General features: G+C 57.5%; 1 protein-coding gene across 1 annotated transcript in view; it reads right to left on the minus strand.

Annotated features, from left to right (window-relative positions):
• Positions 1 to 17,569, minus strand: part of LOC147011879 (cytoplasmic dynein 1 heavy chain 1-like) — a 61,004-nt gene that overhangs the window by 26,832 nt on the left and 16,603 nt on the right. The window contains exon 4 of the mRNA XM_085857347.1: positions 10,635 to 10,890. Within this exon, the coding sequence (XP_085713473.1) occupies positions 10,635 to 10,890 (256 nt within the window). The remainder of the gene's footprint in view (positions 1 to 10,634; positions 10,891 to 17,569) is intronic.

The following is a 17,569-nucleotide window of genomic DNA, read 5'->3' on the forward strand; positions in this document are numbered from 1 at the left end:
GGAGCGAGCGAGCGCGAGAGAGAGGGAGCGAGCGAGCGAGCGAGCGCGAGAGAGAGAGGGAGCGAGCGAGCGAGCGCGCGAGAGAGGGAGCGAGCGAGCGAGCGAGCGCGAGAGAGGGAGCGAGCGAGCGAGCGAGCGCGAGAGAGAGAGGGAGCGAGCGAGCGAGCGAGCGCGAGAGAGAGAGGGAGCGAGCGAGCGAGCGAGCGCGAGAGAGAGGGAGCGAGCGAGCGAGCGAGCGCGAGAGAGAGGGAGCGAGCGCGAGAGAGAGGGAGCGAGCGAGCGAGCGCGAGAGAGAGGGAGCGAGCGAGCGCGAGAGAGAGGGAGCGAGCGAGCGAGCGCGAGAGAGAGGGAGCGAGCGAGCGCGAGAGAGAGGGAGCGAGCGAGCGAGCGAGCGCGAGAGAGAGGGAGCGAGCGAGCGAGCGAGCGCGAGAGAGGGAGGGAGCGAGCGAGCGCGAGAGAGAGGGAGGGAGCGAGCGAGCGAGCGCGAGAGAGAGGGAGGGAGCGAGCGAGCGAGCGCGAGAGAGAGGGAGGGAGCGAGCGAGCGAGCGCGAGAGAGAGGGAGGGAGCGAGCGAGCGAGCGCGAGAGAGAGGGAGGGAGCGAGAGAGAGAGCGCGAGAGAGAGGGAGGGAGCGAGAGAGAGAGGGAGCGAGCGAGCGAGCGAGCGCGAGAGAGAGGGAGCGAGCGAGCGAGCGCGAGAGAGAGGGAGCGAGCGAGCGAGCGCGAGAGAGAGGGAGCGAGCGAGCGAGCGCGAGAGAGAGGGAGCGAGCGAGCGAGCGAGCGCGAGAGAGAGGGAGCGAGCGAGCGAGCGAGCGCGAGAGAGAGGGAGCGAGCGAGCGAGCGAGCGCGAGAGAGAGGGAGCGAGCGAGCGAGCGAGCGCGAGAGAGAGGGAGCGAGCGAGCGCGAGAGAGAGGGAGCGAGCGAGCGAGCGAGCGCGAGAGAGAGGGACCGAGCGAGCGAGCGCGAGAGAGAGGGACCGAGCGAGCGAGCGAGCGCGAGAGAGAGGGACCGAGCGAGCGAGCGCGAGAGAGAGGGACCGAGCGAGCGAGCGAGCGCGAGAGAGAGGGAGCGAGCGAGCGAGCGAGCGCGAGAGAGAGGGAGCGAGCGAGCGAGCGCGAGAGAGAGGGAGCGAGCGAGCGAGCGAGCGCGAGAGAGAGGGAGCGAGCGAGCGAGCGCGAGAGAGAGGGAGCGAGCGAGCGAGCGAGCGCGAGAGAGAGAGGGAGCGAGCGAGCGAGCGCGAGAGAGAGAGAGGGAGCGAGCGAGCGAGCGCGAGAGAGAGAGAGAGGGAGCGAGCGAGCGAGCGCGAGAGAGAGAGAGAGGGAGCGAGCGAGCGAGCGCGAGAGAGGGAGCGAGCGAGCGAGCGAGCGAGCGCGAGAGAGGGAGCGAGCGAGCGAGCGCGAGAGAGGGAGCGAGCGAGCGAGCGAGCGCGAGAGCGAGCGCGAGAGAGAGGGAGCGAGCGAGCGAGCGCGAGAGAGAGGGAGCGAGCGAGCGAGCGCGAGAGAGAGGGAGCGAGCGAGCGAGCGCGAGAGAGAGGGAGGGAGCGAGCGAGCGAGCGAGCGCGAGAGAGAGGGAGCGAGCGAGCGAGCGAGCGCGAGAGAGAGGGAGCGAGCGAGCGAGCGAGCGCGAGAGAGAGAGGGAGCGAGCGAGCGAGCGAGCGCGAGAGAGAGGGAGGGAGCGAGCGAGCGAGCGCGAGAGAGAGGGAGGGAGCGAGCGAGCGAGCGCGAGAGAGAGGGAGGGAGCGAGCGAGCGAGCGCGAGAGAGAGGGAGGGAGCGAGCGAGCGAGCGCGAGAGAGAGGGAGGGAGCGAGCGAGCGAGCGAGCGCGAGAGAGAGGGAGGGAGCGAGCGAGCGAGCGAGCGCGAGAGAGAGGGAGGGAGCGAGCGAGCGAGCGAGCGCGAGAGAGAGGGAGGGAGCGAGCGAGCGAGCGAGCGCGAGAGAGAGGGAGGGAGCGAGCGAGCGAGCGAGCGCGAGAGAGAGGGAGGGAGCGAGCGAGCGAGCGCGAGAGAGGGAGGGAGCGAGAGAGAGAGAGGGAGCGAGCGAGCGAGCGAGCGAGCGCGAGAGAGAGGGAGCGAGCGAGCGAGCGAGCGCGAGAGAGAGGGAGCGAGCGAGCGAGCGAGCGCGAGAGAGAGGGAGTGAGCGCGAGAGAGAGGGAGCGAGCGAGCGAGCGAGCGCGAGAGAGAGGGAGCGAGCGAGCGAGCGAGCGCGAGAGAGAGGGAGCGAGCGAGCGAGCGAGCGCGAGAGAGAGGGACCGAGCGAGCGAGCGAGCGCGAGAGAGAGGGACCGAGCGAGCGAGCGAGCGCGAGAGAGAGGGAGCGAGCGAGCGAGCGCGAGAGAGAGGGAGCGAGCGAGCGAGCGCGAGAGAGAGGGAGCGAGCGAGCGAGCGAGCGCGAGAGAGAGGGAGCGAGCGAGCGAGCGCGAGAGAGAGGGAGCGAGCGAGCGAGCGAGCGCGAGAGAGAGAGGGAGCGAGCGAGCGAGTCGTCGTAGAGAGAGAGAAGAGCGAGCGAGCGCGAGAGAGAGAGAGAGCGAGAGCGAGAGCGAGCGAGCGAGAGAGGGAGCTTAGCGAGCGAGCGGCGAGAGAGAGAGGGAGCGAGCGAGCGAGCGAGCTTGTGCCGCGAGAGAGAGAGGAGCGATGAGCGAGCGAGCGAGCGCAGAGAGAGAGGGAGCGAGCGAGCTAGGCTCAGCGAGCGCGAGAGAGAGAGGGAGCGAGCGAGCGAGCGAGCGAGCGCGAGAGAGAGAGGGAGCGAGCGAGCGAGCGAGCGCGAGAGAGAGGGAGCGAGCGAGCGAGCGAGCGCGAGAGAGAGAGGGAGCGAGCGAGCGAGCGAGCGCGAGAGAGGGAGCGAGCGAGCGAGCGCGAGAGAGAGGGAGCGAGCGAGCGAGCGCGAGAGAGAGGGAGCGAGCGAGCGAGCGCGAGAGAGAGGGAGCGAGCGAGCGCGAGAGAGGGAGCGGGAGCGAGCGCGAGAGCGAGAGAGGGAGCGAGCGACAGAGAGCGAGAGAGGGAGCGAGCGAGAGAGAGCGAGAGAGGGAGCGAGCGAGCGCAGCCGCAGCGCGAGAGAGAGGGAGCGAGCGAGAGAGAGCGAGAGAGGGAGCGAGCGAGCGTGAGAGCGAGCGAGCGAGCGCGAGAGAGAGAGGGAGCGAGCGCGAGAGAGAGGGAGCGAGCGAGCGAGCGAGAGAGGGAGCGAGCGAGCGAGAGAGAGGGAGCGAGCGAGAGGGAGCGAGCGAGCGAGCGAGCGCGAGAGAGAGGGAGCGAGCGAGCGCGAGAGAGAGCGAGCGCGAGAGAGAGGGAGCGAGCGAGCGGGAGCGAGAGAGAGAGGGAGCGCGAGAGAGCGAGCGAGAGAGAGCGAGCGCGAGAGAGCGCGAGAGAGAGGGAGCGAGCGAGCGCGAGAGAGAGGGAGCGAGCGAGCGCGAGAGAGAGGGAGCGAGCGAGCGCGAGAGAGAGGGAGCGAGCGAGCGCGAGAGAGAGGGAGCGAGCGAGAGGGAGCGAGCGAGCGAGCGAGCGCGAGAGAGAGGGAGCGAGCGAGCGCGAGAGAGAGGGAGCGAGCGAGCGCGAGAGAGAGCGAGCGCGAGAGAGAGGGAGCGAGCGAGCGCGAGAGAGAGGGAGCGAGCGAGCGAGCGCGAGAGAGAGGGAGCGAGCGAGCGAGCGCGAGAGAGAGGGAGCGAGCGAGCGAGCGCGAGAGAGAGGGAGCGAGCGAGCGCGAGAGAGAGGGAGCGAGCGAGCGCGAGAGAGAGGGAGCGAGCGAGCGCGAGAGAGAGGGAGCGAGAGAGCGCGAGAGAGAGGGAGCGAGCAAGCGAGCGAGGGAGCGAGCGAGCGAGCGCGAGAGAGAGGGAGCGAGCGAGCGCGAGAGAGAGGGAGCGAGCGAGCGCGAGAGAGAGGGAGCGAGCGAGCGCGAGAGAGAGGGAGCGAGCGAGCGCGAGAGAGAGGGAGCGAGCGAGCGCGAGAGAGAGGGAGCGAGCGAGCGCGAGAGAGAGGGAGCGAGCGAGCGCGAGAGAGAGGGAGCGAGCGAGCGCGAGAGACAGGGAGCGAGCGAGCGCGAGAGAGGGAGCGAGCGAGCGCGAGAGAGGGAGCGAGCGAGCGCGAGAGAGGGAGCGAGCGAGCGCGAGAGAGCGAGCGAGAGCGAGCGCGAGAGAGAGGGAGCGCGAGAGAGAGGGAGCGCGAGAGAGAGGGAGCGCGAGAGAGAGGGAGCGAGCGAGCGCGAGAGAGAGGGAGCGAGCGAGCGCGAGAGAGAGGGAGCGAGCGAGCGCGAGAGAGAGGGAGCGAGCGAGCGCGAGAGAGAGGGAGCGAGCGAGCGAGCGCGAGAGAGAGAGAGGGAGCGAGCGAGCGCGAGAGAGAGGGAGCGAGCGAGCGCGAGAGAGAGGGAGCGAGCGAGCGCGAGAGAGAGAGGGAGCGAGCGAGCGCGAGAGAGAGAGGGAGCGAGCGAGCGAGCGCGAGAGAGAGAGGGAGCGAGCGAGCGAGCGCGAGAGAGAGAGAGGGAGCGAGCGAGCGAGAGAGAGAGAGGGAGCGAGCGAGCGCGAGAGAGAGAGGGAGCGAGCGAGCGCGAGAGAGAGGGAGCGAGCGAGCGCGAGAGAGAGGGAGCGAGCGAGCGCGAGAGAGAGGGAGCGAGCGAGCGCGAGAGAGAGGGAGCGAGCGAGCGCGAGAGAGAGGGAGCGAGCGAGCGCGAGAGAGAGGGAGCGAGCGAGCGCGAGAGAGAGGGAGCGAGCGAGCGCGAGAGAGAGGGAGCGAGCGAGCGAGCGCGAGAGAGGGAGCGAGCGAGCGCGAGAGAGAGGGAGCGAGCGAGCGCGAGAGAGAGGGAGCGAGCGAGCGCGAGAGAGAGGGAGCGAGCGAGCGCGAGAGAGAGGGAGCGAGCGAGCGAGCGCGAGAGAGGGAGCGAGCGAGCGCGAGAGAGAGGGAGCGAGCGAGCGCGAGAGAGGGAGCGAGCGAGCGCGAGAGAGAGCGAGCGAGCGAGCGCGAGAGAGCGAGCGAGCGAGCGCGAGAGAGAGAGGGAGCGAGCGAGCACGAGAGAGAGGGAGCGAGCGAGCGAGCACGAGAGAGAGGGAGCGAGCGAGCGAGCGTGAGAGAGAGAGCGAGCGAGCGAGCGCGAGAGAGAGAGAGGGAGCGAGCGAGCGCGAGAGAGAGGGAGCGAGCGAGCGCGAGAGAGAGGGAGCGAGCGAGCGCGAGAGAGAGGGAGCGAGCGAGCGCGAGAGAGAGCGAGCGAGCGAGCGCGAGAGAGAGGGAGCGAGCGCGAGAGAGAGGGAGAGAGGGAGCGAGCGAGCGCGAGAGAGAGGGGCGAGCGAGCGGGGCGAGCGAGCGGGGGCGAGAGAGAGGGGCGAGAGAGAGGGGGCGAGAGAGAGGGGGCGAGAGAGAGGGGGCGAGAGAGAGGGCGAGAGAGGGGGCGAGAGAGAGGGGAGCGAGAGAGAGGGGGCGAGAGAGAGGGGGCGAGAGAGAGGGGGCGAGCGAGAGAGAGGGGCGAGAGAGAGGGGGCGAGAGAGAGGGGGCGAGAGAGAGGGAGCGAGAGAGAGGGAGCGGGCGAGCGAGCGCGAGAGAGAGGGAGCGAGCGAGCGAGCGAGCGCGAGAGAGAGGGAGCGAGCGAGCGAGCGAGCGCGAGAGAGAGGGAGCGAGCGAGCGAGCGAGCGCGAGAGAGGAGCGAGCGAGCGAGCGAGCGCGAGAGAGGAGCGAGCGAGCGAGCGCGAGAGAGAGGGAGCGAGAGAGGAGCGAGCGAGCGAGCGCGAGAGAGAGGGAGCGAGCGAGCGCGAGAGAGGGAGCGGGAGCGAGCGCGAGAGAGGGAGCGGGAGCGAGCGCGAGAGAGGGAGCGGGAGCGAGCGCGAGAGCGAGAGAGGGAGCGAGCGACAGAGAGCGAGAGAGGGAGCGAGCGAGAGAGAGCGAGAGAGGGAGCGAGCGAGAGAGAGCGAGAGAGGGAGCGAGCGAGCGTGAGAGCGAGCGAGCGAGCGCGAGAGAGAGGGAGCGAGCGCGAGAGAGAGGGAGCGAGCGAGCGAGAGAGAGGGAGCGAGAGGGAGCGAGCGAGCGAGCGCGAGAGAGAGGGAGCGAGCGAGCGAGCGCGAGAGAGAGCGAGCGCGAGAGGGAGCGAGCGAGCGAGCGAGAGAGAGGGAGCGAGAGGGAGCGAGCGAGCGAGCGCGAGAGAGAGGGAGCGAGCGAGCGAGCGCGAGAGAGAGCGAGCGCGAGAGAGAGCGCGAGAGAGAGCGAGCGCGAGAGAGAGCGAGCGCGAGAGAGAGGGAGCGAGAGGGAGCGAGCGAGCGAGCGCGAGAGAGAGGGAGCGAGCGAGCGAGCGCGAGAGAGAGGGAGCGAGCGAGCGAGCGCGAGAGAGAGGGAGCGAGCGAGCGAGCGCGAGAGAGAGCGAGCGCGAGAGAGAGCGAGCGCGAGAGAGCGAGCGCGAGAGAGCGAGCGCGAGAGAGGGAGCGCGAGAGAGAGGGAGCGAGCGAGCGCGAGAGAGGGAGCGAGCGAGCGAGCGCGAGAGAGAGGGAGCGAGCGAGCGCGAGAGAGAGGGAGCGAGCGAGCGCGAGAGAGAGGGAGCGAGGGAGCGCGAGAGAGAGGGAGCGAGCGAGCGCGAGAGAGAGGGAGCGAGCGAGCGCGAGAGAGAGGGAGCGAGCGAGCGAGCGCGAGAGAGGGAGAGCGAGCGCGAGAGAGAGGGAGCGAGCGCGAGAGAGAGCGAGCGCGAGAGAGAGGGAGCGAGCGAGCGAGCGCGAGAGAGGGAGCGAGCGAGCACGAGAGAGAGAGGGAGCGAGCGAGCGAGCGCGAGAGAGAGAGAGGGAGCGAGCGAGCGAGCGCGAGAGAGAGAGGGAGCGAGCGAGCGAGCGCGAGAGAGGGAGCGAGCGAGCGAGCGCGAGAGAGGGAGCGAGCGAGCGAGCGCGAGAGAGGGAGCGAGCGAGCGAGCGCGAGAGAGAGGGAGCGAGCGAGCGAGCGCGAGAGAGAGGGAGCGAGCGAGCGAGCGCGAGAGAGAGGGAGCGAGCGAGCGAGCGCGAGAGAGAGGGAGCGAGCGAGCGAGCGCGAGAGAGAGGGAGCGAGCGAGCGAGCGAGCGCGAGAGAGAGGGAGCGAGCGAGCGAGCGCGAGAGAGAGGGAGCGAGCGAGCGCGAGAGAGAGGGAGCGAGCGCGAGAGAGAGGGAGCGAGCGCGAGAGAGAGGGAGCGAGCGAGCGTGAGAGAGAGGGAGCGAGCGAGCGAGCGCGAGGGAGCGAGCGAGCGCGAGGGAGGGAGCGAGCGAGCGCGAGGGAGCGAGCGAGCGCGAGGGAGCGCGAGCGAGCGCGAGGGAGCGAGCGAGCGCGAGGGAGCGAGCGAGCGCGAGGGAGCGAGCGAGCGCGAGGGAGGGAGCGAGCGAGCGCGAGGGAGCGAGCGAGCGCGAGGGAGAGAGGGAGCGAGCGAGCGTGAGAGAGAGGGAGCGAGCGCGAGAGAGAGGGAGAGAGGGAGCGAGCGAGCGAGCGCGAGAGAGGGAGAGAGGGAGCGAGCGAGCGAGCGCGAGAGAGGGAGAGAGGGAGCGAGCGAGCGCGAGAGAGAGGGAGAGAGGGAGCGAGCGAGCGCGAGCGCGAGAGAGAGGGGCGAGCGAGCGGGGCGAGCGAGCGGGGGCGAGAGAGAGAGGGGGCGAGAGAGAGGGGGCGAGAGAGAGGGGTTAAGACGAGAGAGAGGGATAGGCGAGAGAGAGGGGGCGAGAGAGAGAGGCGAGAGAGAGGGGGCGAGAGAGAGGGGGGCGAGAGAGAGGGGGCGAGAGAGAGGGGGCACCAGAGACATTATTTATTATTCGAGAGAGAGGGAGAGAGGGGGCGAGAGAGAGAGGCGAGAGAGGGGGCAAAAATTAAGAGAGAGAGGGGCGAGAGAGGGAGAGAGGGGGCGAGAGAGAGAGGGGGCGAGAGAGAGAGGGGGCGAGAGAGTCCTCCGATGACATTTTTCATTCAGAGGGGGCGAGAGAGGGAGGCGAGAGAGAGTGGGGCGAGAGAGAGGGGGCAAGAGAGAGGGAGCGGGCGAGCGAGCGCGAGAGAGAGGGAGCGAGCGAGCGAGCGCGAGAGAGAGGGAGCGCGAGAGGGAGTGAGCGAGCGAGCGCGAGAGGGAGCGAGCGAGCGAGCGAGAGAGCGCGAGAGAGAGGGAGCGAGCAAGCGAGCGAGGGAGCGAGCGAGCGAGCGCGAGAGGGAGGGAGCGAGCGAGCGCGAGAGGGAGGGAGCGAGCGAGCGCGAGAGGGAGGGAGCAAGCGAGCGCGAGAGAGAGGGAGCGAGCGAGCGCGAGAGAGAGGGAGCGAGCGAGCGCGAGAGAGAGGGAGCGAGCGAGCGAGCGCGAGAGAGGGAGCAAGCGAGCGCGAGAGAGAGGGAGCGAGCGAGCGAGCACGAGAGAGAGAGAGGGAGCGAGCGAGCGAGCACGAGAGAGAGGGAGCGAGCGAGCGAGCGAGCGCGAGAGAGGGAGCGAGGGAGCGAGCGCGAGAGAGGGAGCGAGGGAGCGAGCGCGAGAGAGGGAGCGAGGGAGCGAGCGCGAGAGAGGGAGCGAGGGAGCGAGCGCGAGAGAGGGAGCGAGGGAGCGAGCGCGAGAGAGGGAGCGAGGGAGCGAGCGCGAGAGAGAGGGAGCGAGGGAGCGAGCGCGAGAGAGAGGGAGCGAGGGAGCGAGCGCGAGAGAGAGGGAGCGAGGGAGCGAGCGCGAGAGAGAGGGAGCGAGGGAGCGAGCGCGTGAGAGAGGGAGCGAGGGAGCGAGCGCGTGAGAGAGGGAGCGAGCGAGCGAGCGCGTGAGAGAGGGAGCGAGCGAGCGAGCGCGAGGGAGCGAGCGCGAGAGAGAGGGAGCGAGGGAGCGAGCGCGAGAGAGAGGGAGCGAGGGAGCGAGAGGGAGCGAGGGAGCGAGAGGGAGCGAGCGAGAGGGAGCGAGCGAGAGGGAGCGAGCGAGAGGGAGCGAGCGAGGGAGCGAGAGAGGGAGCGAGAGAGGGAGCGAGAGAGGGAGCGAGAGAGGGAGCGAGAGAGGGAGCGAGAGCGCGAGAGGGAGCGAGAGCGCGAGAGGGAGCGAGAGCGCGAGAGGGAGCGAGAGCGCGAGAGGGAGCGAGAGCGCGAGAGGGAGCGAGAGCGCGAGAGGGAGCGAGAGCGCGAGAGGGAGCGAGAGCGCGAGAGGGAGCGAGAGGGAGCGAGAGCGCGAGAGGGAGCGAGAGGGAGCGAGAGGGAGCGAGAGGGAGCGAGAGGGAGCGAGAGGGAGCGAGAGGGAGCGAGAGCGCGAGAGGGAGCGAGAGGGAGCGAGAGCGCGAGAGGGAGCGAGAGGGAGCGAGAGCGCGAGAGGGAGCGAGAGGGAGCGAGAGCGCGAGAGGGAGCGAGAGGGAGCGAGAGGGAGCGAGAGCGCGAGAGGGAGCGAGAGCGCGAGAGGGAGCGAGAGCGCGAGAGGGAGCGAGAGGGAGCGAGAGGGAGCGAGAGCGCGAGAGGGAGCGAGAGCGCGAGAGGGAGCGAGAGCGCGAGAGGGAGCGAGAGCGCGAGAGGGAGCGAGAGCGCGAGAGGGAGCGAGAGCGCGAGAGGGAGCGAGAGCGCGAGAGGGAGCGAGAGCGCGAGAGGGAGCGAGAGCGCGAGAGAGGGAGCGAGAGCGCGAGAGAGGGAGCGAGAGCGCGAGAGAGGGAGCGAGAGCGCGAGAGAGGGAGCGAGAGCGCGAGAGAGGGAGCGAGAGCGCGAGAGAGGGAGCGAGAGCGCGAGAGAGGGAGCGAGAGCGCGAGAGAGGGAGCGAGAGCGCGCGAGAGGGAGCGAGAGCGCGCGAGAGGGAGCGAGAGCGCGCGAGAGGGAGCGAGAGCGCGCGAGAGGGAGCGAGAGCGCGCGAGAGGGAGCGAGAGCGCGCGAGAGGGAGCGAGAGCGCGCGAGAGGGAGCGAGAGGGAGCGAGAGCGCGCGAGAGGGAGCGAGAGCGCGCGAGAGGGAGCGAGAGCGCGCGAGAGGGAGCGAGAGCGCGCGAGAGGGAGCGAGAGCGCGCGAGAGGGAGCGAGAGGGAGCGAGAGGGAGCGAGAGGGAGCGAGATGGGGGCTTTTGGCAAATTATCGAAGGGAAAGTACACGTTTGGTCTGCTTCAACGTTTTGGGACACAATCGTAAAGCCAACTTATATTTGTTTTACGTTTATTTCAATTGTGGTGTTTATTTTTGGCTGCTGCCCACCGACCTTTATTTTCTCAAAGTCCGAGAAACTAACTCCCTTATTACCATACAAAATTGCTTTCGCCATTGCAGTTTTAATTAACGTGGCATTTCCTCGGAACGTAACCTATGCGGTATTTAAGGGTTCACTGCACTGTAAAGGGTTGGGACTTGTAATATCCTCTCCCACCGGGAGCAGCACTACACGATACACATTGATTACATCGAGAATGTGTCCCCCCTGATAACAATAATGGATAGATGACCATCCTCATGCCATCAGTGCCTGCCGAGACAGTTTCATTAGCATGGGGGCAGAATCAGACGGGTTGCCACTCTGACAAGAGGATTCTCGACTGGCTCAATTTTCCCAGCAAATTTTTACTTGTTTTGCCAATCTCAAAAAGATGACAGGCTGAGTTGACCCACCTGTTATTTTAGCATAGCAAGGGCTTGAACTCAGGACCTTAAGATCCCAATCCAACAGCCATAACGGTTTAAGCAACCACCAAGCTACAAATAATGCAGTAATTCTCAGTTTTTGAAATTCAATACTGAATATTACCCTCATGTTGCCTTTACTCTACCTTGTGGATCTCTCTGATCCAGCGGTTAACTCCAGACTGCAGCTGATTAAGGAAGGTTGGGTCTTCAGCTCGTTCTCCAAAGTCAGAGACCTTGGCCTTCTCAGATCTCTCAGTACATGCACAAATCACCAACACCACCGTGGGGTGAATGGCAAGGGTAATCTCAGGAATCTCAATGTTCTGCTGTAAGTGAAGCAAACCCATCTCTAACTCCGCAATTTTCTTCTCGACTGACGGAGCCATCTTGTCACCATCCCTTGAACAAAACAGAGAACCCAGATTAAGGTTGTGAAAGGTCACATTTTAAAAAATAAAAAAAATTCTTCTACAACCAAACAAATGAGTCAAACTTTCACATTAGCTTTATATCTATATCGTACTAAAACTCACATCTTGTATGCATGTATGTATGTATGTATGTATGTTCCCTAAATTCAGCCAAAATGGTACACGATAGAGCTAAAATTTTAGGGTCACCTTACTCACCATTCGCCTGCAGAGTACAGTATCAAGTTTCGTTAAAATCGGGCAAAGAAAAAATTATTAAAAAATCAATTCCTGATTCAGTCAAGTACACTTCAGGAGAATTTGATCAATGCAAACAATCTCACTGGTATAGTTCACTGGAGCTCTTTTTTTTTTTTCCTTCAAATGATTTATTTAAAAATCTCAAACATTTAGTATAGACCAAAAAAAATGATTTATTTTTAAGCATAAAATAAACATCGCCATTTTGAACTAATACTTGTGTTCATTAATAAATAAAATTGTGTTTAGAAGATTACGCACAATAATTTTAGACTTTTTCTCCGTTTTTTTTCACATTGATGCAAAATATCAAGTTTCGTTCAAATTGGGCAACGAAAAAAATTATTAAAAAAATCAATTCCCAATTCAGTCAAGTACTCTTCAGGATTATTTGATCAATACAAACAACCTCAGTGGTATAGTTCGCTGGAGCTATCTTTTTTTCCATTTTTATTTTTTGAAAATTTTTTTTTTTTTTTTAAATCAACCGCTGTCACAACGGGAACCCAACGGGTTTACAGGTCATTTAGTAGGTGTTAAAAGTTGAATTTTGGGGGTGGGAGGGTAGAAAATTCCCATGGCAATCCTAAAATGAAAAAATAAAAAACCCCAAAAAACCGAGATTTAATCTTTTCAGGACACTTTTATTTCACGTGGCTGAACTGTAGGTTCACAAACTAAAAACAATATCAATTAATATCGTATTAACCAGTCATTAACGCAAATCTTGGAAATGATGGGTATTCAGCAAAACAAAGAAATGCCTACGTTAAAAAAAAATAAAAAACAGCAGCGAAACTGAAACGTTGAGGCTTAAAGACCTCACGAATAACCAAGGAGTTTAATTTAACCACGAAGACATACCCCGGCAGAAGATTTGTTGTGCTTCAGGGGAATTCTTAATTACAGTCCTCCCTAATCAAGATGTTAATTATAACATACTCCAGGGCAAGTCCAACATACCAAATCAGTCAAATGTGGTGAGGTGACAAAATGAAGAGCATATTCACCTCTTTAAAAATATAATGAAAACAGAAGACCAAGAAGGAACCCAAAGAAGTAAAGAGGAAAGATTGAGTCGTCGGGAGGAACCTGGATAGGATTTTGGTTAAAGCTGCGACTCGACTACCCTCAAACCCATCCAGGTGTAGCCAAATGGGCCTCACAGAAAATTTTCTGCAAGAATTCACTTCTCCTTAGAGAGATAGATAACGATTGAGAGGAAAAAAACAAGATGAAAGAGGAAAAAAAAACAAGAATTAGAATGAATAAAGAAACAGAGAAAATGCAGAAAGAAGTGTGACAGTAACAAAGAACAAAGATGTCGGTCGGGAAGAAACCAGACAGAGAGATTTCAGCGGTTACTCCCCAGGCTCAAACGGAACATCATGTACAAGCTACCAGAGGTCCGTATTTTATGAGATGAGAAACAAAAATGGAACAAATAAATAATTTATTGGATGAGAAACAAAAACGGAACAAATAAATAATTTATTCCATGAAAAACAACAGAACAAACCATCAGGAATGGACAGCATAATAAATAATAATTACCCTCAGGTGGCCATGAACACAAACCCCAAACCCTTTTCAGGGCGAAATCATTTCAGGAAAGAATTATCATACCAACATACGCAATTTGGTGTCTGTGTACGACCACGATACATTTGGTCGTACTTGACTAATCTCAACCAAACTTGAAAGGACTGAGGGTCACACAATGAAGGTCGTAGCGACTTCATTTTCCCCTTATGCCTGGTGTTGGCATAATGGTTAGGGTGGTGGGCTTGGGATCCAAGTATCCTGAGTTCAAATTCTCCTTCGCTGTTGAATAAATACCAGGTGGGGTTGACTCTGTCTGTCATCCTTCAGAGGTTGGCAAAATGAGTGCCAGCATGCTATTATCCTGTGTCTGAGTGGTGACCTGTCCAGGATTGTGCCCAATAGCCCAGGAGACTGCTAAGGCAGCACCAACACTGCACAGAGTATGGTCCCAATGTATGGATGAATTTTCCCTTTCGCCAAAGGGGGGTTTCCGCCTTGGGCGAAATCCACAATAAGGTGTATAGATAGCTTACTGTAGCGTTTTTCCAAGGCCGCTCCTAATAGCAAAAGTAATAACACAAACAATAATAGCAGAATGTTAATGCCATTACAAAACAATATCAACACAAACTAGAAGGGCACTCGGTGGAGTGCATACCTCTGCCATGTAATGCCTGATCCACGAGAACATATCGGGCCCAATACATTTTGAAATATCATGTCATAAAGTACTATATCATTTTTGTCCCTATCTCTCAATGTTGAAGAATCACTTTAAAAATTAAACAATTCTCATATCCAGATCCGGATTTGGATCTTCACAAAAATCAAATCAATCCGTCCTTGTCACCCAACCTGTCCACCAAGTTTCATCCAAATCGGTCCACAACTTTTTGAGATATCATGCTATATATCGGTTTAGCACTCTCACTCAATGGTGAAGAATCACTTAAAAAATTATCAGATCGAGATCCAGATTCAGATCTTTACCAAAATCGAATCAATTCTTCCTTGTCACACACCCAACATGTCCACCAAGTTTCACCCAAATCCAGACAACTTTTTGAGATATCCTGCACACAAACAAAGACAGAAAGAGGTGAAAAAATAACATCCTTCACCTTTGGTGGCGGAGGTAATAATATTTAGTTATTTATTTTTCAATTGTATTAATTCAATAGCATTAATTTTCAAAATATTAATTTAGTTCTTTTTCACCCCCACCCTGACTTCTCCAAGGGGTTTTTCCTGCTTGGACAAATACTGTGTCAACATGTATAAATGGCTTATCACAGCTTCGTGGGGTACCCCTACTGGAAGTAAATAAATATTTTAAACCACAAACACAGACAATTACCTTTTTAAACAGGCACTACTACTGTTGAACATAAAACTGAAAAGGAGGAAACCCGAAGTTCTTGAGGCATTATATACTTATTGCATACCCCACAGACTAATGGACCTGGGCCTGTGGAAACCAAGGCTTTTAGGATCAATGGTATCTTCCGCGATAAAGCAGAGTCTTTGGGTTTCTCACCCTCACCGGAGGCAGGTCAGTGGTTGTTGTCTTCCACCGCTTCCTCTCCAGCCTCACACCCCTGCTCTGTCTGTGATCTGTCCCCCTATATTTCCTTAGGGTGATCAAGGTCCACCAAAAACGCCCTTCTGGTGAAAATGCCAAAATCAAGAATTACTGCTCACCTTCACTCTTTCATTTCTCTTTTGTCCCGCCTCTGGAACAAACTCCCACACTCTCTTCAATCGCACTCCTCCTTCCAGGTCTTCAAAACAGCTATTCACCACCATCTCATATCTTCCCCCATCCAAAATCTTGATCCTTACTACCCCCATTAATGCACCCCAACCGCATCTCCTTCATATTCCCTGTTTTTCATCCTGAAAGACCCTGTAGTACCATCTTGTTTACCCCATGTACCCCACCCCATCACTCTCCCTTTCAGATACCCTGTCATCTTTGTTCCTCACTACCTTGTGCTTCCCTCTCCCACCCCTCTTGTCTCCTGCCTTGTTAAAAATATGTGTATTAGCTCGTACACGAGCCTCGACTTGGTGGACAAAAAAAACAAAAAAAAAGCAATGTCACCCGCAGGGTGACCCATATCTTGCCAAAAGGTGACCACGTGTGACTTCTTTAAGGTCACACTGAGGTGAACAGAGCTGCTATCCACCAGGAGCGACTCCTTGAGGAATATCTGCCAACGAGAGATTCCAATGAGAATCATTCTAGAGTAACCATGAAAAATATGCGTTTTCCTCATAACGTCACCAAATGACGTCATAATGTCTCAAGCTTGACATATCGAGAAAGCACTCATCGAGGTGTTCAATTTGAGGTATTACACGATATCGTACCTAAAGGCCCGGTCACACCTTGACGTTTTAGCCAGTGATGGCAACGTATTAAAATGTATGTAAAACGCTGGCTTACGTTGAACTTTTGATGTTTTTTTTTTCAAGATTCGGACGTATTCATAGCGACTTGGTCTTATGTATAACGCATTGGTAACGGACACAGAACGTTTCGTTGTGTTATAGATAACTTATACCAACGAATGCTGAACCTGTTGTCGGCCTACACAACCGATGCCCAACGATAGTCTAACTTAGGCATAGCTCGTTGCACGCATCGCCGACGATGTCGTGACGTAGCCTATTAAAAGGCTGACGCACAACGATTCGAATCATAACTGCCGTAGAAATGGAAGTGACAACATCGCGATCACACCTTGGCCATCTTCCAGCGTATGCCGACCTAAGAAAAAGTGTCTAAAACGTTGGGGCACGTCAAATACGGTACGAGTAAGTTTGGTATACGTGAGTAGAACGCTAAAGTACGCTATCATACGTCGTAGTAAGTAGAGTACGTCAAGAAATTTTAAACATGTTCAAAATTTTACGACGTACTCGGCATATGACACACGTTCCGCATGCGATGGGGATAAGTTTTACACACGATATGTGGACGCTTACACACGTCCACAAAGGCTACTTATAAGCTACTCATAAGTCGAAACACGTCGCGGTAATGTCTTTTTTACGCGAAACTTATTTCTAACTTATGTTTGACGTGCTTTGAACCAATTCTTTAGGTAGTCCCAACACACATCGACGTATGTAGACGTATTCCAATGACGTCTTCCGGTCGACAAAAAAAAATAAATGAACGTGTTTCGAGCTTACAACTGCCATATAAAGACATGTTCCTAGCGGTTTTGGGAATTGGTATATAAAAATGCTGCTCATAAAAGGGGAACCCAACAGTGTTTTCGAGTCCTTTTTGAGTCGATGTCCATGTCAGCAGTAACTGTATCAGTATCAGTATTAGTATTAGTAGTAGTTTGTTCATGTTGGCAGTAGTAGGTGAGTGTGAGGGGAAGGGTGCGAGTTATGATGGATCGCCCTTACGTCCGCGTGTCCACGGGTAGGAGACATCTTTTCACCATTGTTCGAAGTTCTTCGCGGCTAATTTTTTATGGGGCTTTTTCAACAATGAGCTATCGCTTGTTTTTACGATTTAGGTCTATTCATAACGGGTTGGACAAATGCACAATGAACTAATAATGTGCATAGAGCGCTTTGATTACTTATAGATACGATATATCAACGAATAATTATCGTGAAGCCGGCGTTCACAAACTATGCCCAACGATAGCCTAACTTATCCATATCGTGCGGCAGTTTATCTTTGCAGGTGACGCGGGGTTTGCTATTCATAGGCTTCCACTCAACCATTTAAATGGCTGCATCTCCACTATTGAAAGTAGACGCTTGTGCTCAACAATTGGATTTTTTTTTTTTTTTTTTTTTACACTCAACGACTTTTAAACGGTACCACTCAGCTATTTTCATTGTTTACAATGAACGATTTAAATTGCTGTCACTCGCCTTTGTTTTTTGACGCTGGGGTTTGGAAATTTGAAGCGTTTCTTCTGAACGTGTTAAAACGCTCAAACTCGACTATTTTAAATAGACGCTGCCGATGGACAATTGGAATCATAGCCAAGCTAGACATCGAAGTGTGAACATCCTCGTCATGCCGAAGAAAAGTTTGAAGAATGCTGCAAATAAGTGTCCTGGCCAATGTCGTGGACGCTGACGCAAGGACGATCCATTATACCGACGTCTTTCAGCCTACGAGTAACTTAAAAGTAACGTCTGTCGATGTGTGGCAACGATCGCGCAACGTGCCAACAACACGTTAATCATAGGTTAGAAATAAGTTTCGGGTACGCTAAACATTACCTCGGCGTGTTTCAACTTATGATTAACTTACAAGTAGCATGTATTGACGTCTGTCAACGATCGCAGACCGTGCATACAACTTGTGGCCAGCGTAGCGGAACGTGTGAGTCATATGCCGGCATACGTCGTGAAATTTCAAGCATGAAAGAATTTGAGGACAACCAAAAAGTACAACGTTTAAAGCCAACGTACAACGACGTATGGCAGTGTTTTTCAACGTGCTCTCAATGCTATCAAAACTTACCCATAACGTATTCAACGTGTGCCAGCGTTTTAGAAAAAAAATCAAAAATCGGCATACGTTGGCTAAAACGTCAAGGTGTGACCGGGCCTTAAGATGTCAAAAACTTTCGACCTCCAGCGCTAACCATGAAGGTCAAGGCCGATCGCCACCAAAAATTAATCAGCTGAGCGTCAGACAATGAACTATATTTACATGAAGATTGAAGACCATCCCATCAAAATTACTCAAAAAAATAAGGGTTTCGTCGACTCCCCTGATTTGTGACAAAGTGACCTTGACCTTTGACCTTGAAAATTTTATGCGTTGAAAGGGACCTCTATAGGACTCTGATATGCGAAGTTACAAAAATTTCCAA

Source organism: Eptatretus burgeri, chromosome 15 (assembly GCF_056783735.1).
Source record: "Eptatretus burgeri isolate ZD-2024b chromosome 15, Ebu_testis_v1, whole genome shotgun sequence".
Taxonomy (NCBI): Eukaryota; Metazoa; Chordata; class Myxini; order Myxiniformes; family Myxinidae; genus Eptatretus; species Eptatretus burgeri.